General features: G+C 43.2%; 2 protein-coding genes across 3 annotated transcripts in view; one reads left to right on the top strand and one right to left on the bottom strand.

Annotated features, from left to right (window-relative positions):
* The window catches only part of LRRC41 (leucine rich repeat containing 41), a 38,959-nt gene that overhangs the window by 7,106 nt on the left and 8,033 nt on the right, over positions 1 to 23,820 (bottom strand). Inside the window, exons 2-4 of the mRNA XM_032303371.1 lie at positions 10,340 to 10,645; positions 6,598 to 6,684; positions 5,659 to 5,729 (exon numbers count right to left, since the gene is read on the bottom strand). Of these exons, the coding sequence (XP_032159262.1) occupies positions 5,659 to 5,729; positions 6,598 to 6,684; positions 10,340 to 10,538 (357 nt within the window). The 5' untranslated portion in view covers positions 10,539 to 10,645. The remainder of the gene's footprint in view (positions 1 to 5,658; positions 5,730 to 6,597; positions 6,685 to 10,339; positions 10,646 to 23,820) is intronic.
* LOC116567975 (cytochrome b-c1 complex subunit 6, mitochondrial) lies at positions 10,835 to 19,240 on the top strand. Of its 2 annotated transcripts, XM_032303380.1 has the most exons (5): positions 10,884 to 11,035; positions 14,440 to 14,466; positions 14,957 to 15,104; positions 15,211 to 15,372; positions 19,024 to 19,240. In XM_032303380.1, the coding sequence occupies exons 3-5, from the start codon at positions 15,042 to 15,044 to the stop codon at positions 19,054 to 19,056; spliced, it is 258 nt and encodes an 85-aa protein (XP_032159271.1). In that variant the 5' UTR covers positions 10,884 to 11,035; positions 14,440 to 14,466; positions 14,957 to 15,041; the 3' UTR covers positions 19,057 to 19,240. The 2 variants fall into 2 exon arrangements, with proteins under 2 accessions (XP_032159270.1, XP_032159271.1); XM_032303379.1 differs by lacking the exon at positions 14,957 to 15,104 and having other exon boundaries at positions 10,835 to 11,035.

Genomic DNA, 23,820 nt, shown 5'->3' with positions numbered 1-23,820 from the left:
ATGTTCACATCTTTGAGGTATTACTATTAGCCCCATTTTACAGGTAGGGAAAACAAGGCACAAAGGTTGGTTACTGCCTCTGGTTATACCGGTAAGTGGTAGATTCGAGACGGAACCCAGGAAATTTGATTCCAGAGATTTTGCTATAGTGCCTGCCATTCAAGTGAAACAATCCTGTAACTTTTCCATGTCTGTTTCTAGAACCTGATCCCAACTTTCCATTCTTACCATTAACCACCTTTGTTCAGACCCTTACCACCTCACACCTGACCACTTCATTAGCTTCCTGATTGTTCCCGTCATCTCCTTTTCCCCTTCCCAAACTTCCGTGCAAGTCCACTGTATTCATCTTTGCAAAACACATCTGATTACTTTCCGCTTTAACCACACCCCCCTCCCAAATCTTTCCACAGCTGAGGGCTAATCTGAAGTTCCTCAGCCTGGCACAATATGGCCTCTGAGAAGCTTTATCTCCCACATCTTGCTTTGCTCTGGTCAAACTGATCATGTTACTGACCCAAACCTGCCTTCTGTGCCCTTTCCTATATCTGCCAGAAATGCTCCTCATTGCTGTCTTCCTGAGAGGACCTACTAATACATTTTACTTTTTTTTTTTTTAAAGATTTTATTCATTTACTTGATAGAGATCACAAGTAGGCAGAGAGAAAGGAGGAAGCAGGCTCCCCACTGAGCAGAGCGCCCGATGTGGGGCTCGATTCCAGGCCCCTGGGATCATGACCTGAGCTGAAGGCAGAGGCCTTAACCCACTGAGCCACCAGGCGCCCCCTAACATTTTACTCTTGTTGAGGTTGTTCATCTCAGTGTCTCTTTGTATGCCCCCTTCTACTCCACTCCCTGTCTCCTGTGGGACTCCTCTGCTACTCTGATTATTCAGGTCTTAATCGTTGGTAGGCCTGTCTCATGGTGTACATGTTTTATCCCAACCAGATTAGAAATTCCTGGAGATCAGGGTCCAAATCTTAGGTTGGTTTTCTCCAAGGCAGTAGTTAATTGGCTTTGATCATATGAGACTTTATCAGAGTATTCCGGAACACTTAAGAAAAACTCTGAATCCAAGTATTTCTCAACCTTTGGTGCACATCAGAATTGACTGTGGAGCTTTTCTTTTTTGAAAATTAATATGCCAGGTATCTGGGAATTCTCTTATGTTGTATCTGCAGTAAGGCCCATGCGTCTGTGTTTTTAAACCTCCCTCAGATGATTCTGATGTATGTAGGAGGTCTGCAATTACTGCTTACCCCCGACCAGAGGACACACAGACTTTTAAGTCCTCATTCTCTCAGGCACAACAAAATCTGCTGACTCTGACACAGGTGTCATCTCTGCCACTATACTCAGGCCTCTTGAACCTCTTCATCTGTAAAACGTGGATAATATCAATTGCTTCACAGGTTTGTTGTGAAGATCAAATGAGACAGTGCAAGTGAAGGCACTTTATAAACTGTAAAATACAAAATGTTATTTCTGTTACTGCTAATGGTAATAATTAGTCCAGATGGGCAATGTGAAATGGACTTGATGGAGGCAGAGCCTGTTAAGCAGGGTGCTTAATTCAGCCGGCAGCAAAAGATAGTGGGGGCCTGAGGTTCCCTAAAACTAAGGGACACTTCTCTTTCCCTACCTCTATGCATTCCCTCATACCAGAGGGACCCTTAATTTATATCAGAGGTTCTTGGTAGGAGTTGGACCCCTGTAGTTCTCAGCAAAAGTGGCATTCCCTTTGCTCTGGCCCATAACACTGCCTGCTGTGGTAATAATTAGGAATGACTTCATGTTTGAACTAACTGCATGGTAGCAAGAAGAGGGAAGGACGTCTCTCACCAGCAACAGTTTGGGGGCGCTGGGGGACCAGAAAAATATCTGGCAAAAGAATCTTCATTCAGCCTCGAGTGGAAGCAGAGAGGGTACTCCTGAATCCTACCTCTAACACTTTCCTACACACTTGCTGGCCCACGCTCACAGCCTTGGAAAACACCTGCAGGTAATCTAGCAAAGCTTTAACTTCACAAGTGGGACATTCTAGGCCTAAAATATGGACAAAGATATGAACCAGGACACTGTGGCTATTTCTGACCATATGGCATATGGAATATGTAGTTTAGGTAACTTAGTTTTTTTTTTTTTTTCCATACATCTTATTGGTTGATGAAGACAGTGGAAGAGGATATTTGAAACTGGAACACCCCAGACAGGTGACAATTGGAGGGAGAACAGCATGACATAGTGATTAGGAGCAAGAGCTCCACAGCCACATTGCCTCAACTTGAATCCTGGGTCTGCCATTCACTAACTATAACCTCAGACAAGCCACTTTACCTCTTTCTGCCTCAGTTTCATCATCTGTAAAGTCAGAAAGTAACCTACCTACATCAGAGTTGTAAGAATTAAATGAGTAAAGTTAGTTACAACTATCTCAATTATGAGCTGACAGTAGTTCACTGCATTTTATTCCATCACCACCCCTTAGAAGAATCTCTGCTAAACTTCAAAGCTGAAAAATAGCTAATAGTTCAAGGCACTATTGCTCAGGGAATGCAAAGTGATTTCAACATATTCTTTTGGGCAAGAGTAGGGGAAATGAGGCACCACTAAAGAGGTGAAATGACATTTGCCTACCAACACAAGTCCTTGGCCCATCCACAGCCTGATGGCTCAGGGACTAGTTGGGGAAGAAGTAGGTGTACAAACTAGGGAAGGCTAAACATTTTCTTTTACTAAACAGAGCAGCAAATGTTCATAAACTATTGTCCACTATTTTTCTGATAACAGAAACATTGTTTGTGGAAAGATAAACAAAATCTGTAAACCCATTCTTTCCAGTATATGTAAATGTGAATAACTACAGATAATTGTTTCTATAACAGTGAGACAATTCTGAATAGTTTCAAATGCTGGGCTTTTAAAACATTATGCCACCGTGTCATCACATTTTTACCACCATGTATTTAGATGTTTGCAGAATATGACTTTATTAATATTTTAAAAATAGGAACGTACTATAATCAATTCCTGCATAATGAATAAACTGTTGCTAGCTTTTTGATATTAAGTTGTGTAATGAACATCCGGAAATAAATCTTCATGAGTATTTCAATTTTTATATACTATAAATTCTAGGAAATAGAATTTCTAGCCAAATAATATATATTGTATATAAATATATATATTTTATATTATATATACTTATTTTTATATGATAAGTATATAATATATATACTTATTTAAGAGTTATATACTTTCCCATTTTTTTACTATTGAGATTGAATATATTTTATTGAAGATTTTTGTATATTTTGTGACTTGTCCCAATCTTTTTCTTTTAGGATAGTTTTTCTTATTCCCTCTATCCTCTTGTTTTACAAATATTGTTGCAAACATTCTTTCTTAGTTTATGTGCCTTTTAAATTGTGTTGGCATTTTATATGTCCAAATATAACCATGCTTGCTTTTTTGATTCTATCCATTTAATAATTAACACTCTCCAACTTGAGATTAAATAACCAATCACCTTTATTCTTTTTTTAGTTTTTCTGTGGTTTTACTTTTTACAATTTAATCATTAATCCATATAGAAAATATTTGAGTATATTGTAAAATGAGGCTCTTTTTTTTTTCCACATAGTTAACCAATAACCAGAGAATCCTTTATTGAATAAGCCTTCATTTCCCCATTGCTTTGTCTCAAGAATATCTATTTTATTCTACAGATCTCTTAATACACATACAGTAGTACTACACTGTTTGAAATTCTATTTCTTTATAAGCAATCAGGGCTATCTCTATCTTGTTCACCACTGTATCCCTAGAACATAGCACAGTGCCTGGAATTGAGCAGGCACTCAGTTAAGTGTTTCTGAATTATGAAGTTAAGGTTACTGTCATGTAAAAAAGAAGAAGGTACCCTTTGGAATGATCTCTGTCTAGGGGACTGTTAGGTTACCAAGCCTGGGGCTTCCCAAGCATTCTGAAATGCTCTGAGACAAGAAAAGATAACAAACTACCAGGAAGCCTGAGATAATATTGGAGAAAAAAAGCTTACTCTAAGATGATGTTCCGATCTCCATCATCTGCTAGTCAACCATACTGCTTGGGATGGTTGGGATGGTTGAGATTCGAAGTGAATCTCATACACCTTTAAGTTTCAGGAAACTGTTAGTGTTTCTTAATCTTGCATTCACTTTTCTTCCTCATAAGGCCTAATTCCTGTACATAGTGCCTGAGGACTTTCTTGGGCCTTAGGATTATCCTACTGAACTTTAGTAGGAGTTGTGTCCAGATCTAGAAGTGGAAAGCTGAAGGACATGGAGCTGAATTTTACTGAACCCAGTGCATCCCCAGAAATTAAATCTCCTGATAAGAACTTGTCTTCTTATCATTTGGCCTCATCCACCATTTAAAGCCCAGTTCAAATACTACTTCCCAGGAAAGACTGTCATGCTCCCTTCTACCTCAACCTCCTTGCTACTGTCACACCACTTTCCCTACCATGCACAATGTATTTGTTTGCAGGCTTCCCTGCTAAATGTGAGAGATTGGGACTGTGTCTGTGCTTCTAATACCTAACATAAGACCTGGTATGTGGGAAGTTTAGTAAATGTTTATTGAACTCAATCTGTGCTGTACCCTACTTACGGAACAGCAGAAGAAATTCTGCTTAAATAAGAGCAAGTTATATCTGAACCAAAGAATAACAGAATCTCAGGGTTAAAAGGAACCATAAAGTCATCTTGTCCAACCTCTCTTAAAATGCTGATTTTCTTCTACAATACCCTTGTGTCAGGTAGTTATCTAGACTCAATTTGAACATTTAGAGATGGGAAGGTTACTTCTGGCATTAGCTTGTTTCATCACCAATAAGCTCAGAGCTTAAAAATTCTACATTCAGTTTAGCAGAAATTTATTCTTCTTTAGCTTCTATCAGAAAAAGTCTATTAATCCCTCTTTTATGTGAGAATCATTCAAATATTCCAATAGTTCATGTTCCCCAACTCTTCTTTTTCAGGAACAACATCTCCAGTCTTCCAAATGTGACTCACGTGATGTGGCCTTGACTTCTCCATATTCCAGGATAGCCTGACCACTGCAGAGCCACGCAGGCCTATCATCTCTCTTGTCCTTCAGCTTATATTATAGTTACATTGATTCACATAGCTCAGAGTAGAGTCATTATATCAGTAGCTTTAGCACATTGTTGACTAAACCCCCTTAATCTTTTTTGTACAAGTTGTTGCTAAGCCAGACCCCTCCACCTCCTACCCTGAGGTCATGCAACTGGAATTTTTTAGACTTAAGTGAAAAATTCGTTTATTCTGTTAAATTTCATTTGTCAGGTTTGACCACTGCTCCAGCCCTGTCCAGACATCTATGAATCTGGGTTCTGCCATCCATTGTGATCACTACCTTTCCCTGTTTTGTGTTACCTGCAAACATGGTGAGCAATTAAGTCAGTGACAAATGCCAAACGGAAAGACCTTGTGACAAGCCATCAGAGCCAAGAACCCTGTGACAAGCCATCTCCTCCCAAATTCACTCCATCCCTGTCCCTGCATTTTACCAGTACCCAGTTTGTGTTTGTAAGCTATTCCTGCTTCCACTGTGCAAAGTCAGGCCAGAGTTCTACCTGGTGCCTTAACTTACTTCCAAACTGGAAGGCCTTGTCTTCATCAGCTCATCCCATAGTCGGCGCCAGATGGCCTGAGTGGAGAGGCCTGTGGGGAGAAATATCACATTGACTTGGCTGCTCTTGGGCCACCATGAGTGAAGCACATCAGCCTTTAATGTTGTCATTCTCTGGGTTCACAGGAGCAATAGAGCAGAGTAGTAAAGAGTGATGGCTCTAAAGACAGCCTGGGTTTAAGTATCAGCAAACCACACTCTAGCTCTGTGACCCTGGGCAAGTTTACCTAATTTTTTTTTGTACCTCAGTTTCCTTATCTGCAAAATGTAATTAACAATAGCTATTTCAGGGGTGCCTGGGTGGCTCAGTGGGTTAAAGCCTCTGCCTTCGGCTCAGGACATGATCCTAGGGTCCTGGGATCAAGCCCCTCGTCGGGCTCTCTGCTCAGTGGGAAGCCTGCCTCCCCCTCTCTCTCTGCCTGCCTCTCTGCTTACTTGTGATCTCTGTCAAATAAATGGGTAAAATCTTTAAAAAAAATAGTTATTTCATAGAGTTGTTGAAAAAGATTAAATGAGTTCTCCAGGTAAAGTGCACAGGACAGCACTTGTCACATCAGGATTAGTTAGATAAATGTTAGCTGTTAACAGATCTGCCCAATGAGAGGTTTGGAAGACAGCATGGTAAAATAGAAAAACAAAGATTCAGAAGATCTGGGCTTTAGTCTGGGTTAGCTATTAATTGTGGTGTGCCTGTGATTTCACTTTTATTAGTATAACTGGGATCATTACTTGCTTTGTGTTTCACTGGACACTCTGAGGAATCATGTAAGAAAGTAGGTATGAGGGTACTTTTTGAAAAGCTTGAAGTTCTATGTGGGTATCAGGTGTAATATTTACCTGAAGACATCATGGTGCCTTGCTTAAAATCACTGACTGAGAAACAGTGAGAAAGACACTTACCTTTCTTGAGGGCAGTTTCCTCAATCCTCTCCAAGTAATATATATTGAGCAGAGGTAAGATGCTCTGAAGTATTGGGCCTGGGAGGGCTACAAAAACCAAAACACAAAATTTACTTTTTTCTCTCAGAGTTCCAAGCATTATTTATCTTAATGGAAAGGAAAACAGAAGGGCTGACTTCTCATTTGGCAAATGGAACCTACAGAAGCTAACCTAAGTCTAACTCAAACTCTAGTCTACTTATCTTCAGCCACTTCGGTGGCAGCTGGAATTTCAGGGGCATTCACATCTTCAAGGGTGAGACAATAAAGCAAGCTGATATGCTCATTTAGGAGCTGGTCAGTTCACTTCTGCCTAGCATAATGAACCATTTAATCATTTTACTGCATTTAAAAGGTCCTACTGGATATGTGTCAAAGACGTCCATCATAATCTGGCCCCTACTAACTTCTCCAGCTCCCTGCTTTGCCTCCTCTAGTTGAGCCATACTAAACTACTTTCCTCATTTACCTAACATGTTACACTGCTTTCTACCTCTGTGCCTTTTTTGAGCTGCTCCCTACCAAGAATGTCCTTGCCATTTTCAGCATATCACCTACTCATCTTTCAAGTAGCATGTGCCCTTTATTAAGCCTTTCCTGAATTCCCTTCCCACTCTTCCAGGCTGGTGACTCCCATTCTTTGGGCCCCTGCAATATCCTGAACTAGGACTTTCCTATGAACAACAGATATAATTAGGCCCTAACTCTAAATTGAACATATCATAAAAACAAAACTTTTCTTGCTGATGTCCAGGTTGAGAAGCTTTACAATATTGTGGCTAAATGGTTCAGTCTCTAGAATTGGACAAAACTGGGTGAAATTTTGATTCTATTAATTATGAATACTTGGGAAAATTCACATCTTTAAGACTCCGTTTCCTCAATTTTAAAATGGAGGTAGTAATAACTACCTCACAATATTGTTATCAAAATTAAAATCATTTAAAAATTAAAGAAGATCATGCTTGTAATCTTTTTAAGAAATGCCTGGCCATAAGAAGCTTATTAAATGTTGTCTATTATTATTATTATCTGTCAATAGCCTCTCTGTCCTTCCAAGAACAAGTCTTAGATCTTAGAGTATACTATATCTAAGGAAAATCTTTCAAAAACTTCTATTCTAGGGTCTCCCTTTATCTTTACTTGTAGAATAATTAAATCTTGATGTCCAAGAGTCTGATATAATTCTTTGTGCATAGTACTCAATGTACCTGCTGAATGAAAGTATTAATTCCCTAAACTATTACATTAATGTAGGCCCCTATTAAATTCAAGATAAAGTCCAAGCTCCATATCCTGGCATTCAAGATATAACATACCTATTCTACTTGTTTCCTCATTGTATTCTCCTTTCCTGCTCCCTCTACTCACTTTACCCTTCCCTCTCCCTACACAAAGCAACCCTAGTCCACCGCCTCCAGGAAGCCTTTCTTGGCTGTTAGCCCACATTGAGACCTTCCTCCAAAACAGCACTTCTTAGCAGGCCTCCTACTTGGCTCTCCTAAGAGGCCTAACTTGATTCAGCTTTTTCTCTGTGACTGTTTACCTAGGCTAGGCCCTTAGGAGCTCTTTCTCCTCTGTCCCTCCAATCTTCTCTGTTTAGCCATCCCCTCTCACAGCCACTGGGGAGTCTCATCCCCTATGATCCACAACCTCCTCTCTTCATTTCTCCATTCTTCTTAAGCCAGGCTCTTCCTTGCTTCTTTCCAGCCTACACCTTTAATGCTTCCTCTTCCCAACTCTGGGCCTTCACTCCCAGTCCTCTTCCCTCCTAGCCAAGTTTAGCATCCTAGAAGCTCCAAGCTGATACAGCCAATCTTCTCTGCCTTCTTCCACATTTTCCTGAGGACTTTTTTGAGCTCCCTGCCCAGTTCCACTGAGACTACTCCTTTTTCCCCATGGGTCAGCCTGACCCTTCTCCTTTCAGCTGTGGGCACAGGGCCTCCACAATCCCCTCCCCCTACCAGCTTGAGGACTTCTAACAGTCTTCCCCACTGCAGGAAGACACTTGGGCCCCTTCAGGATCAGTGCCCCACCCCCACCTCACCAAGGGCCTTCTCACATCCCTGGGCCTTCTTTAACCAGTCTCCACAGCCTTGGGGCTTATTCCTGGAGGCCCAACCCCCTCCCCCCAAACTTCAGGGCCTTTTCTTCACAACCACCTTCTCAGAGTGTAACCCCCCCAAATCCCCAATCCCAGGACCTCAAGCCCTCTCTCCTGACCTTACCGGGGCTTCCCTCCTCGCAAAGGCACTACCAGGACTCCGGAGGCCTTCTCCAGAACCCCACCCCTTCACCCCCTCAAGGTCTGAGGCCTTCTCTCCTGCCACTCCCTCCCCCTTCCCTGGGCCCTAGGCCCGGCCTGGATCTCCTCACTCAACTTCAGCCCTGGCCTCTGGACCCCACCCCCTCACACCACCAGTCTGTCAGGCCCAAGGCCTCCCTCATCCCCTATGCGGGCAGGCCTACCCCCCAGAGCCTTCACTCTCCTCTCTTTCACGCTCCCCATCAGTGTTCACAAGGCCGACCCGAGCTGTTCTCATCAGCTGCCGATCTGGGTCCAGCGGCGCCCATCCCAAAGCCGGGCCTCCGCGCGCCCACCGACTGCGGGCCTCCTCTCCCGGCGCGACCCTGCTCGCGCCGGCCCGACCTAATCCCAGGCCCAACAGCCGGCCTCGTCAGCTTGTCCTCCCCAGCCCCTCGGCCCGGCGGCGCGGGCCCGCCTTGGCCGCTCGGCCTGGGCGCCCTGAGCCCGAGCCCGGCCGTCGGTCCCCGGCAGCTTTCAGACCCGGGGCCTCCTTTCGCTCGCACTCAGCCCGAGGCCTCCTAGCGGCGACGCGCCCCCTCCCATTCGGGATCCCCGGGCCGTCGCCCCGCCTGGGGCCTCCCTGGCCCTTCCCGCCCGTCCGTCATTCGAGTCTCCTTCGGTTGCTGACCCGCTCCAGCCTCCCTTCTTCACCCGCTCCGGGCCCTTCCTCCGCTGAGGCCAATACGAGTGGCCTCCGGGGCTCCCTGCCCTGCCCGTCAGTCCAGCGCTCCAGCAAATTGGCACCCGAGGCCCCGGTCGTCAGTGCGCTCCCTTCAACCCCGGGTCGCCCGACAGGCCTCGGCGCCCCAAGCCCTTCGGCCTCTCCGCCAGCCCCTCGCTCTCCAATCCACTGGGCTGCTTTCGCCCACCAGCCTAGTCTCCGGAGTCTCGGCACCCGCGGTCTGTCAAGCAGACACTGGAGGCCCCGCGCGTCAGTAAGGCTAGGTGGCCCCGGGCCTGGACTCCTTGCCTTAGGCCGGGCCTCCCAAGCTCGGCCCCCGCCCCCAAGCAGCAGGGCCATCCTTGCCCGTCGCTTCGACATCCGAGACTCCCCAGCCCGGCCCGACCCGATCGTCAGTTCGGTGCCCGCGGCCGGCCCGTCATTCCAGCTTCTGTCTCCCGGGCCCTGCCAGTCTGGCCCCAGACCGGGCCTCCTGGCCTCGCCCCCCGCGCCCCCCAGCCAGGCCGCAGTGCGCGTCCACCTGCCGATTTGGTCCCCGCCTTTACTCTGTCTAGCCCGGTCAGGCACGGAATTCATGTTCCAACCCGACGGTGTGGCTTCTAGCGCCCCGGGCTGGGCCTTGCCCCAGGCCTCCCGGCCTCGCCCCCCGCGCCCCCCGGCCGCTGGGCCGCCTCCGCTCGTTGCCAGAGGTAGCCCCTCACCCCGCGACTTACCCCACACCCCGCTCTCCAGAACCCCCATATGGGCGCTCACCGCCCGCCCGCACAGCTCGAACAGGGCGGGGGGAGCGCTGGGGCCCGAGGCCGAGCTCTTCGCTGGCGCCGCCTCCCGGGACGTGGCCTCCATGGTCGTTGCCGCCGCTACCTCACAGAACCAGCAACTCCGGGCGCGCCAGGCCTCGGGCGCCGCCATCTTGGGGAGGTGCGCGAGCCCGAGAGTGGCACCCGCGGACCGCCATCTTGAAAAGGTCAGCAGTTAGGACGGTTTCATCAGCGATGTGGGTAAGACCGGGAACTGCGCTAAAGGAACATCGAATAAATCCGCATTCTTTCCAAGTCTCCTTGAAGCCAATATTTTAAATAAATATGCAGATCTATGTAGTTGACACTGGCGCGATTAAGGGGACATTACTTAGCAACTCCTCCTCAGGTGCAAATACCAGCTCCCCCTATCCCTTGCATTTGGACGGTAGTATATGCCAATCCGAGCGTGTGTTCGCGACTACGACGAGTCTGCCGCACTTCCGGCCAGATCGCCGGATATCCGCTGAGTGACCCTTACAAGTCCTTCTTGATCCTGAAGTGGAATAGGTGCCGCTGTTGCTGCTGGTGTTGAATTCAGAACCGTAGCGGGTCATGGGGCTGGAGGACGAGCGAAAGATGCTGACCGGGTTCGGAGATCCCAAGGAGGTAAGGAAAGGCGACCGACCCGACCCTCTTCACTGCCCTGAGGCTCAAGACTTACCCCGCCAACACACACCCGCGCCCCTGTTGGTCCTAGATTCGCCCCTAGAGTTTTGATGGTCACGATTGCTAGTTCCCTCGACCCTTCCCCAGAATTTGTCTACTCATCTTGGACAAGTAGATAGCCACCCCTTTTCTGGGCTTGGTTTCCCCATTCTGTGAATGAGGCGAAGGTGTAACAACAGCGAAAATGCTGGGTCGTCTAAACTTTTGTAAAAACAGTCTATTTTTAGCCAACCAGACGACCTGAGACCCTGGTTTGACAGGTTTAGGGGTCAAGCCGACCGGTCATAGTGCTTCTCCCCCCTCAGGTCAGGAATCCTGCCACATCTTCGATGGAGGCTCCGGAGATCTGGCCTTAACGCTAGTTTCTGTGAAGAAGTGGTTTCTTTTTTTTAGTAGGAGTGGGGGTGGGAGGTATATTTGGGGAATATGCCAGTATAACTGCGATGATGGAAGAGGGAGCTCTATCCCGGAATAAGAATACCGGTATGATAATTATTGACTGCTTACTATTCCCAAGTCTTTATATGACTAATTCATTTAAGCCACACGATAGTCCTACGAGGTAAGTATTGGCTACTATTATGGTCTTTTTACAGATGAAAAACTAGTTTAGAAAGGCTAAATATCTTCTCTAAGGACCACTCTTTTAATCATGGATGGGGTAGTGGAACCCAAGCAGCATGGTTTCAGAGCCAAGACTTAGCCACGGTGCTACCCAGCTTTTCAGAGGTCATCTAGCTTTTGGTTTTCAATCACATTTCCTATCCTTTGTTCTCTAGTCACTTCGGGGCAGCTGTTCTGGGTTTATGGGTTCCGAATAGTTGGAAACTAGTTTATCCCATGATTTTTCCCTAGTGTTACTATTTTCAGAAAGGGAACCAGAACAAAATGGAGCCAGCCTCAGGAAGTTTAGCAGGAAGTATACCAGAAAGTTCAGTAGGGCTCACCACAGCAGTTGAAAAAAAGGTAGTCAGTTTTAAAATTAAGAAAGCTGAGGTCTTTGGGTTGCCTGGGTGGCTCAGTCAAGCATCTGCCTTTGGCTCAGGTCATGATCCTGGAGTCCTGGGACCTAGCCCTGCATCTGGCTCCCTGCTGAGTGGGGAACCTGCTTCTCCCTCTCCCTCTGCTGCTCCCCCCTGCTTGTCCTCTCTCTGTGTATCAAATAAATAAAATCTTAAAAAAAAAAAAAAAGAAAAGAAAAAACAACTTTTATGAAGAACGTATACTTTTTGGGCATTCTTTTTATTTAATGTGACCTTGGTTTGTGTCATTGACTAGAAATTTTACATGAAGCAGTCCATATTCAGACTTAGTATTTGGAGTTGTTTTTCCAAAACATGCCATGATACTTTTGACACAAAATTATGAAAATGATCTATGTAGTAGCATTGCTAATAGGGAAATGATACAAAGGTCTTGCTTCTAGGATTCTAATTTCAGGTTTCTGAGGCAAAATAATTGATCTCAATTTTTTGGAAAAACTTTTTCAGTATGAGTTTTTTTAAAGAGCAGTGTTAGGAAACTAATGAAAAACTAGAGTTTGACATTCCCCAAATCTTCATGTTTAGAAGAGATCTTTGCTAATTGCGAGAATAAATAGCGTGAATTATAGTTGAACTTGCCTTAGCCCTCCCAGCTTACATGAGGTTTGGTCTCTTCTGCAAAGGGCATGGTTGAGAATGAAGCAGATTGTGTTGTTGGAATTTTGAAAACATGAGGCATTGCTGAGTTCTTTTTATTTTCCTGTATACTTTTTTCTTCTCTTCCCCCAGATGTGGGTATGTGCACGTGCAGGCAGGCAGACAGCTTACTCTTGACAGGTTAAAGTATCGATCAGATTTTCCTGTGCCCCAGATTTTGGCCTATAATGATGCTCCCACAGGGACTTTTTTACACTGCCCTCCTTGGAAGAAAGGAAACTAAATTTGAGGTTGTATGCTTGAATCAGAAGTAGATAGGTGAGAATACTGGTGTTTGACAACTTGTGAATGGAGTGCGTATTCTAGACCTTTGATTGACTTAATGCTGATAATCTGCTTAGTCCTGGGCGTTCAGCAAGTCAAAGAGCAGGGACTGTAAACTAATCTAAAAACTAACCGTTTCTAGTTAAGCTCTGGCTAAAGAAAAGTTTAGGTTTGGCCATTTTCGTATTCCCAGTTCCAGTTCAGAGTCTAGAAAAAATGTTAGTTTTCCTCTTAACTTTGTTTAGTACTTTGTAAGTACTAAATTGAGCTGTTTCTCATAATATTAGGGCCTACCAGAATTTCAAACAAAATAAGTTATATAAGTGAACATCAGCTCGAATCTGTATCAGAATATTTCTCAATGGGGCACCAGCTGGTTCAGTCAATAGAGCATGTGACTCTTGATCTTAGGGTGGTGGGTTCAAGCTCCACGTTCATCATCATAGAGCTTTAAAAACAAAATAATTAATGTTGTTAACTCTAAACTGGGAGCCCTTAAGGAGCTGTTGTGATTAATCAAATTACAGATATGAAAGTACTTTATAAACTTTATTTTAAAGATTTTATTTGAGAGAGAAACCAAGAGGGAACTAAGCAAGGGGGAGGAGCAGGAGGAGAGGGAGCAGCAGACTCCCCTTGAGCAGGGAACCCGATGTGGGGCTGGACATGGGGCTGGATCCCAGGATGGTGGGATTACCACCTGAGCAGAAGATGGAGGCTTAACCAGCTGAGCCACCCAGTGCCCTACTTTATAAACTTCAGTGTCCTACACACTAGGTTGTTGCTAATGAATGTCAGATAGTGTGTCCTTGTACTCAGGGTTTGTATTAATTAGGTGTGGTAAGTTTACAGGCATGGAGACAACTGTTTTTGAAAGAAGAGTTTATTATGAGTCCCAAGAGAAGGCGGGGAGGGCCACACCAATCAGAGCCACCTGGAGAAGGGCCTGGACCCCCAGAAAGAGCAAGGGAAACCAGACTCTTGCTTTCTGAGGGAAAGAGTGGGTGAGTCAGGATAGGCAAGCTCTGGCAAGTTTAGGATTGGATTATTTGGGTAATTTCTATGGGTCCTGGGATATAGGTGTGGTCCCTAGCTGTTTGGTAGGGTATTTAGGGCAGGAGCAATAATTGGTTTAGTTTGGGAGATACAGGAAGTGATTGGTGATAGGGGTTTGGATTGATTGGTTCACATATGAAGGGTGTGTCCCCTGGCAGGGGCTTTCTCCCAGATTAGCAAAGCCCCTAAAATGTGAAAGCATCATAAAATAACAGAAAATTTTAAAACAACTAATACAGTGTTTATCCTCAGTAATTACATCAGTATGATTAGTAATATGTGTCCTAAGTTGCTGCTGACATTAATCTTGTTTTCCTTTTGTAGGAGGAAGAGGAGGAGGAGGAATTAGTGGTAAGAGCCATCTAAGGTTTGGAACCATCTCAGTAAAAGGAAGTTTGAACTTAATGAAACTCTAAGGGCATTTTAAGGAGTCTTTATTTGACACCTTGAAGAGAGTGGAAATGGAAGAAGCCTTTAACACTTCTTGTGCTGTGGGGTGTTTGGTGGGTGTGGGTCTGGGAAGCTGAGTCTTCTGGGTTTGGAGCTTCTTCAGTCATGGTGTCAGGGAGCAGAGCAGCATCTTGAGGGCCTGGTATTCAGTTATCTGTCTGCTCTTTGCGGTTTAATAAAGAACTCAGGAAGGAACTTTTCTTATACAGTCCTTCTCCATATTAACATTGCCTTTCTAGCTGGGCAGCTGGGGTACATAGGCCTGGCTGTCATATGAGGGGAATTCAAGTTCATAGACATCACATATCCCCAAATGCTGTGTTAACATGTAAGGCCTCCTATAGATATACTTCAAGTTTGGCTAGGTTTCCTTTACCACCTTGTTTTTCAGATAGGACTGAGGCTTTCAGTGCATACTGGCAACCTTGGAAGGCAGGAATGTGAAACTTTCCCCTACTACTTAGCATCAGAATTGAATGGGAGACCCCATTCTCCCATTTCTGGCGGCAGTGTGGCTCTGCCAGCTGGCCTTCTGCACGGTAATTCAGAGGCAGCACCTTGGTTTGGTGGTTGTGTTAAAGCAGATGGTTTGTGGGTCTCCTCCTAAAACCCCCATATCTGTTCTTTTCTGTGTTTCTTCTTCAGGATCCCCTAACAACAGTGAGAGAGCAATGCGAGCAGCTGGAGAAATGTGTAAAGGCTCGGGAGCGGCTAGAGATGTGTGACCAGCGTGTATCCTCCAGGTCACAGACAGAGGAGGATTGCACGGAGGAGCTCTTTGACTTCCTGCATGCAAGGGACCACTGCGTAAGTCAGCCTAATCACGGAGGGGAAAGCTTAGTGGCCAGGCAGACTTGGTGCTGACAGCTTCTCCATACTAGGGGCAGATCCAGCAATAAGCATTCACTTACTGGCCCATATATGTTAGGTACGGTGCCGAGCACTCTACATAAATAATCCACCTAATTCTGCTGCTTTCCTGGACATAGGTCTCATTAGCCCCATTTTACAGATAAGAAACTGAGGCTTAAAGAAGAGAAATGATGTCCCAACTTGGACTGCAAAACATTGGGGAAGCTGGATTTTGTACCTTTAAGCAGCAGAGTATTCTTTAAAATCATTTATGTTCTCCAGTATGTCTTGTATGTGCTAGTTGGTCCAAAAAGTTTTCTTTTATTTATTTATTTATTTTTTTGGTTAAGATTTTATTTATTTGAGAGAGCAGGGGAAGGGGCAGAGGATAGGGGAGAAGCTGACTCCTGCTGAGCAGGGAGCCCGACCCCGACAGGGCTCAACCCCAGGACCATGGACTGAGCCACCCAGGTGCCCCCTTATTATTATTTATATATATATATATATATTTTTTTTTTTCTTTAAGTAAATTTGACTCTCTTACATATGACAGACTTTTTTTAAAATTTTTATTTAATTGGCAGAGAGATCACAAGTAGGCAGAGAGAGAGGGGAAAGCAGGCTCTCTGCTGAGCAGAGCCCGATGTGGGGCTTGATCCCAGGACCCCGAGGTCATGGCCTGAGCCGAAGGCAGAGGCTTTAACCCACTGAGCCACCCAGGCACCCCACATATGACAGATATTTTAAATAAATTGCAGAGCAGGCAAAAGTTTGATGATTGCTTATATTAAAACCAATTGGTAGGGATAGGGCGGCTGGGTTATGGACATTGGGGAGGGTATGTGCTATGGTGAATTCTGTGAAGAAATGTGTAAGCCTGATGATTCACAGACCTGTACCCCTGGGACAAATAATGTATTATATGTTAATTAAAACAATTGGGTACTTAATAAGCAAATGAAAGGTGCCTAACACCATTAGCTCTCAGGGAAATACAGATCAAAACCACGGTGATACACCAGTTCATACCTGCTAGGATGGGTATAATCAAAAAGATAGGGAGAAATGGGTGAAGGGGGTCAAAAGGGAAAAATAAATTACTCTTTTCCCCCTGAAAAAAGTTAATGATCTCCCCTCTACCAACTTTATGCTTCAACAATCCCAGGGATGCTGGCTGACTCAGTTGGTAGAGCACGAAGCTCTTGATCTCAGGGTCTTAAGTTTAAGCCCCTGAATTGGGTGTAGAGCTTTCTGAAAGGGAGGAAAAAAAAACCGTCCAGTATAGGTGTTTTAATTCTATGATATAGAGTGGAAATACACAAATGTACATATACCCCCGCCCCATTAAACACGTTGTGACAAGGAGGATATTTTATAAAGATAGAAAAATCCAACTGAGGGGCACCTGGGTGGCTCAGTGGGTTAAGCCTCTGCCTTTGGCTCAGGTCATGATCCTGGGGTCCTGGGATCGAGCCCCGTATCGGGCTCTCTGCTCGGCGGGGAGCCTGCTTCCTCCTCTCTGCCTGCCTCTCTGCCTACTTGTGATCTCTGTCAAATAAATAAATAAAATTAAAAAAAAAAAAAAGAAAAAATCTAACTGAAATCATACTGCCTAGCGATAACCATGTTTTCTCATATATACTATCAGATTTTTAAACAAAAATGGAATCCAAATACATTTAATATAAAATATGAATAAAGGCATTATATTCCTTTTCAACATAATTTTAGTGGAAAGAAGGAAAATTTATAAACAAAACATGCATCTGTAATTCTCCATATCATTAAAAAAAACAGATTGGTGTTGTCAATATGGAGAAATTGCTGTTGGGGATGTAGATTGGTGTAGCCCTATAGAAAACAGTCTGGCAGTTCTTCAAAAAGTTAAACATAGGGGCACCTGGGTGGCTCAGTTGTTAAGCGTCTGCTTTCAGCTCAGGTCATGATCCCAAGGTCCTGGGATTGAGCCCTACATCGGGCTCCCCACTCGGCGGGAAGCCTGCTTTTCTCTCTCCCACTCCCCATGCTTGTGTTCCTGCTCTTGCTGTCTGTCTCTGTCAAATAAATAAATAAATAAACCTTCATTTAAAAAAAAAGTTAAACATCAAGTTAACATATGGTCTAGTAATTCTCCTAGGTATATATACTCAAGAGAAATGAAGACCTATGTCTGTATAAAAGCTTGTACACAAATATTCGTAGGAGCATTATTCATAATAGCCAGAAAGTGGAAACAACATAAATGTTCATCAGTTGATAAGTAAATAAAATGTAATATATCCATATAATGGAATATTATCTGGCAGTGAAAAGAAATGAAGCACTTTACTCAAAAAATTAAACTCTGCTATATGATCCAGCAATTTCATTTCTGTTTGTATACCCCGAAAGAACTGAGACTGTTCAGTTGAACAGGTATTTGTGCATGCATGTTTACAGTAGCATTCATAATAGCCAAAGGGTAGATGCAATCCAACTGTCCATTGTGGTATATACCTATAATGAAATATTTAGCCTTAAAAAGGGAAGAAACTCTGATGTTTTACAACCTGTATGAACCTTGAAGACATGCTAAGTTACATAAACCAATCACAAAAAGACAAATACGTCATTCCACTTACAAGGTACCTAGAGTAATCCAATTCATGGACAGTGGTATGGTGGATGCCAGGGGCTTCAGGGAAGGGGAAATGGGGAATTACTTAGTTTCAGTTTGGGAAGATGAAAAAATTCTGGAACTTGATAATTGCTGGACAGTATGAGTTACTTAATGCCACAGAACTATAGAGTTCAAAATAGTTAAAATGAGGGCCCCTGGCAGGCTCATTCAGTGGAACTTGTGACTCTTAATCTCGGGGTTTTGTCGTAGACTTTACTTAGTTAAAATGGCAAATTGTATGTTATTTAAATACTTTCATGAGCCTAGCACTGGGTTGAAAGGTAGAAATGAGACAGGCACGGTCCTTCTTTTATTTAGTTGAACCTACATAGGAGACAAGTAGAATACTTAACTCTTTGGGTATAACCTTCTCAGGATGGCCTTCACTAATCTTCTATTTAAAGCTGCTGATTCCCCCTACCCCCAACCCCTTTTTTATTTTCCTCGGGGCTTTTATCGCTGTCAGTTTACCTTAGGTGTATATTACATTTCTCTTATTAGTCTCTACGTTTCCTAAGAGAGATACTACCTGGTTTCCATTGTAGCTCACTCAGCACCTGGAAGGGTAGCTGGCATATAGAAGATGTTATATAAATATTTGATACATTAAAAAATATTGTGACACGGGAGGTATAAGTTCCTATGGGGAAGAATGAGGAGGGACAGATTTCTGTGGGGATAGGAGTTTGTTTAGAGATGGCTTACAAAGCATGACATGTAAACTAAGTTCTAAAGGAAACATAAAAGATTTCTTAAAAAGTAGAGAGTTCTGGGTAGAAGGGAGATCGATTCAGGTAACTGAAGTTAGTTCACTAGGGCTTAGGAGGGGTATGGGTGTGTGTGAATTCCGTGGAGAGAGGAGAGGCAGTATGCCAGGTCATGGAGGACCTTGTAAGCTATGACATTAAAGCTGCAGTTGATGACCATCTTTTTTCCCCCTCACCTAGGTGGCCCACAAACTCTTCAACAGCTTGAAATAAATGTGCTTACTTCACCCCAGCCTTCATCACTCGGGCATCAGGATATTTCATGGTTTTGACCATGCCATTTCTTCCTTATAAGTGTAACTGTATGTTCATGTAAACCTCATGGATTTTGGCTTAGGCAAGTAACTTCTATGTAATTAGGTGTGATTCCTCTTAATAAAGTCCAGTGATCTGCAGACCTGCAGCTTCCTTTTGTTTTCTTTTATTTGGAAATTTTCAAACACAAGACTAGGTAGAATGATAATCAGCTCCCATGTACCCATCACCTAGCAAGCATGTATCTTTTTTTTTTTTTTTTTTTTTAAACGATTTACTGATTTGAGAGAGAGAGAATGTGCTGGGTTAGAGGGCAGAGAGACAGGGGATTCCCCGCTGAGCAGAGCATCTGATGCAGGGCTCCATTCCAGGACCCTGAGATTGTGACCTGATCCAAAGTCAGACGCTTACCTGATTGACCGCTTAGGCTCCTGCAAGTAATCTAACTATTAATGATCAGGACTTTGAAAAAATTTACCTTGATGCCATTATCACAGTTAAAATGAACAGTGATGGCTTAATTTCATTGGCTACTCAGTCCATAAGAAAGTCTCTGACCACAGAAGTGTCCTGACAGTTTTTAGTTTCAGTGTCCAACAAGGCAGCTTTTTAAAAAAAAAAATTTTTTTAAGATTTTATTTGACAGAGATAGAGGACAGGCAGGCAGAGAGAGAGGGAGAAGCAGGCTCCCCACTGAGCAGGGAGCCTGATGTGGGACCCTCAGATCATGATCCGAGTGGAAGGCAGCCACTTAACCAACTGAGCCACCCCAGGTGCCCCAAGGCGGCTTTTTTTTTTTTTTTTTTTAATTTTTATTTATTTGAGAGTGAGTGAGAAAGAGTGTATGCATGAATGCGGGGAGGGGCAGAGAGAGAAGCAGGCTCCATCCCAGGACCCTGGGACCATGATGTGACCTGAAGGCAGACGCTTAACTGGGCCACCCAGGCACCCCTCAAGGTTGCTTTTGAAAAAATACACATTTTAAAAAGGATTGAGAAGGATATAGATTTGTGAGGGGTGGGATACTGGATTCCAAGAATGGTCAGAAAAAGACCCCTGGGTAGGCAGTGCTGACAATGGGAAATTGGTTACATACATACAATGGTGGGGAGTCACCTGGTAACTTAATATACTGGAAGTTAATAGGTGCTAGCAGAGAACAGAGTTACAAATAGGGGAAAGGAAAAAAACCAGAAAGAACCCAGCAGTGGTGAGGTATTTGTATACTAAATAAATAGCTTACAATGTAAGTAAATATAGAGGCCAGTGTGTATGTAGGGAATACATATTTCTCTAGCTCAGCCCACAAAGAGGGCTTCACTCTAACAAAAGGAACCAGGGCTCCTTGGAGAAATGGATGATTCCAGGGCTGGCAAAGTACAAGATAAGCCTTGAATGTTTTGTTGTTTGTTGCAGAAAGAAGAAAATGCTCAAAGAACAATGGGGGCACGTCAGAAGTACACAAATGCCACTAGCCAAATCTAGAACAATGTGAGCATCAAAATATATGATAGTCTGGATTTAAACTCACTGAATATAATAATTCATGAATCCATACTAATAAATGAATCAAAAGTTAGGTGAAGAAGGTGATACATACTAATTACCGAAGGAGAATATACACACTATAGCATAAATGAAAGCTTACATTGCCACTAAGGAGACAATTTGAGGGACTATGTTTGCAAAAATGCAGTAAAGAGCTACTTGAACTTAGAAGCTCTTCCAATCTGTTGTCCTAGCTACAGGAATGGCCAGCATTTCCCAGCCATTTCTGATTTAGAACCCATTTCACGGTGATGTATAATCTCACAAATACCTTTATAAAATGGTGGCATTGTATTTGTTGTATATAATCTGATTATTTCAAAAATCTCATTAAAATTTCAAACATACGACAAAGCTGAAATTTTATGGTGAACATCCCTAAACTCATTACTCAGATTTTAGTGAATGGTTAGTAATGTGTTCATCAGTGTTACCAGAGAAAGGAGGAATTACCCAGAGAAATAGCTCCAGAATTCTGCTTAGAGGATGCTTGACTCTGTTGCTAAATATTAAGCTGCAAATGAATAGGGCAAAACTCTGTGTAGCCATTTAATGAACTACTGGGTACCTATAAACTGAATAATTCCCAAAGTTAACAGAAGGCTGGGAGATGTTTGAGTTTTGACCAACTAATGTGGGAAATTCCTATTGAACTTGTTGAACACCTGGAGCATCGAACTTGAACTCCAGAAGAGGGCGCATCAGCAGTAGGGATAAAGTTAGCCCTAGAAAGAGGCCACTCAAGATGGGCTATACCCTAACTTAAAAAGGAGCCTTGAAAGGATCAAGCTGATTCACAAAATACCTGACTGCCTGCCAGAACAAAGTCCAAGGTGTTTTAAAAGAAGTCAACAAAATCTAGCCTTCAACAATGTAAATTTCACAAAACCAAGCATTAACTAAAAAATCCTGACATGCAAAAGAAAAGAGGCAAATGTGACCATAAGGAAAATGGTCAATAAAGACAGACACATGATGATGAGATAATAAAATAGTAGACAAGGACTTTGAAAGCACTATTACAAATATGCTCAAGGATTTAATGGAAATGAACATAATGAGAGAAGTGGAAAACATAAAATGAGTCAAAATTTTTGGAGCTTAAAAGTACAATCTCTGGGGTATCCTGGTGACTCAAGTCAGTTAAGTGTCTGACTCTTGGTTTCGGCTCAGGTCAGTCATGATCTCAGGGTTGTGAGACTGAGCTCCAGATGGGTTTCTCGCTCAGCGCCAAGTCTACTTAAAATTCTCTCCCTTGGGGCGCCTGGGTGGCCCAGTGAGTTAAGCCTCTGCCTTCACCAGCTCAGGTCATAGTCTCAGGGTCCTGGGATCAAGCCCTGCATCGGACTCTGCCCAGCAGGGAGCCTGCTTTCCCCTCTTTCTCTGCCTGCTTCTCTGCCTACTTGTGACCTCTGTCTACCAAATAAGTAAAATCTTAAAAAAAAAAAATTCTCGGGGCGCTTGGGTGGCTCAGTGGGTTAAAGCCTCTGCCTTCGGCTCAGGTCATGATCCCAGGGTCCTGGGATCGAGCCCCGCATCGGGCTCTTTGCTCAGCAAGGAGCCTGCTTCCTCCCCTCTCTCTCTGCCTGCCTCTCTGCCTACTTGTAATCTCTGTCTGTCAAATAAAATAAATAAAATCTTTAAAAAAAAAAAAAAATTCTCTCCTTTTCCCTCTTTCCCCCTTCACCTTGCCTCTAACTCAAGTGTTCTCTCTCTCTCAAAACAAAACAAAAAAATATCTGAAATTTAAAATTCACTTAACACTGGAAAAGATTACACATTGAAGAAGAAAAAGAATAGGTATACTTGTAGATTCTTGAAGACACAGCAGCAGAAACTATAAAAACTTGAAACATAAGAGAAAAACACTAAAAATAGATGAACAAAGAAAAGGTAAGCTGTGAGATAGTATCAAATTGGCCCAGAAAAGAGGGGAGGGGTGGTTGGAGGGAAGAGAGAAAAAAAATTTTTTTTTACCAAAATTACTTTAAAAAAAAATTTATTTATTCATTTGAGAGAGCATGCATAGAGGGGGAATGAGAAGGAGGCTTCCTGCTGAGCAGGGAGCCCACTGCGGGGAATATGACCTGATCCAAAGGCAGATGCTTAACTACTGAGGCACCCAGGTGCCCTGAGATTCTTTTTTTTTATTATTATTTTTTTTAAGATTTTACTTATTTATTTGACAGACAGAGATCACAAGTAGGCAGAGAGAGAAGGGGAAGCAGGCTGCCTGCTGAGCAGAGAGTCTGATGTAGGGCTCGATCCCAGGACCCTGAGACCATGACCTGAGCGGAAGGCAGAGGCTTAACCCACTGAGCCACCCAGGTGCCCCTATTGCTAACCTTTTAAATAAATTTTTAAAATTAAATATCTATTCTATTTACCCATCTCTTTTCTTTTTCTTTTTCTTTTTTTTTTTAAGATTTTATTTATTTATTTATCAGAAAGAAAGCACAAGCAGTGGGGAGCTGCAGAGGGAGAGGGAGAAGCAGGCTCTCCACTGAGCAGGGATCCCTATCTGGGCCTTGATCCTAAGACCCTGGAATCCTGACTGAGCCAAAGGCAGATATTTAACAGCTGAGCCACCCAGGCACCCCTTGTTTCTTTCAAGTTCTTATTTATATTATATATATATATATATACACATATATATAATATATGTATATATATAATACATATATATAATATATGTATATTATATATACATATATATAATATATATATTATCTCTGTCTTTGACAGAGAGAGATCACAATATTACATTAAATTACTATATATTAGTAATTATATATTATATAATATAATATATATTATATATTATATATTATGTATATATATAGTAATTTAATGTAATATTGTGATCTCTCTCTGTCAAAAAATGAATACAATCTTTTAAACAAAAGGTAGTTAGCAATAAAAAAGAACACATTAAGTAGAAAGAAATTATAAAGAAATCTATGAAATAGAAAGGAGAAAACCAACAAAGCCACAAACTGTTTCTTTGTAGAGTTCAATAAAATAAACCTCTAGAGTAGGCTGATAAAAGTACCCAAGAGAGGGGTGGGGTCCCGGCTGTGGCAACGTGGACAGAACTGAGGACCCCTCAGACGACGTCTTCATTTTCCTTTTAATCTGTTTATGCTCTGCAAGCCCAAATCCCGTCTCTTTCTG

The sequence above is a fragment of the Mustela erminea genome, chromosome 10 (assembly GCF_009829155.1).
Source record: "Mustela erminea isolate mMusErm1 chromosome 10, mMusErm1.Pri, whole genome shotgun sequence".
Lineage (NCBI taxonomy): Eukaryota > Metazoa > Chordata > Mammalia > Carnivora > Mustelidae > Mustela > Mustela erminea.
The sequence above is the reverse complement of the archived record's forward strand: the minus strand, read 5'-3'. Positions and strand labels throughout refer to the sequence as shown.

What these genes read in the sequence shown, in the direction of transcription:
- LOC116567975 (XM_032303379.1), top strand. Translation starts at nt 10,982, where the DNA reads ATGGGGCTGGAGGACGAGCGAAAGATGCTGACCGGGTTCGGAGATCCC. An exon ending in GGTTCGGAGATCCCAAGGAG is followed by an intron (nt 11,036 to 14,439) that starts GTAAGGAAAGGC and finishes TTCCTTTTGTAG; the next exon opens with GAGGAAGAGGAGGAGGAGGA. An exon ending in AGGAGGAGGAGGAATTAGTG is followed by an intron (nt 14,467 to 15,210) that starts GTAAGAGCCATC and finishes TTTCTTCTTCAG; the next exon opens with GATCCCCTAACAACAGTGAG.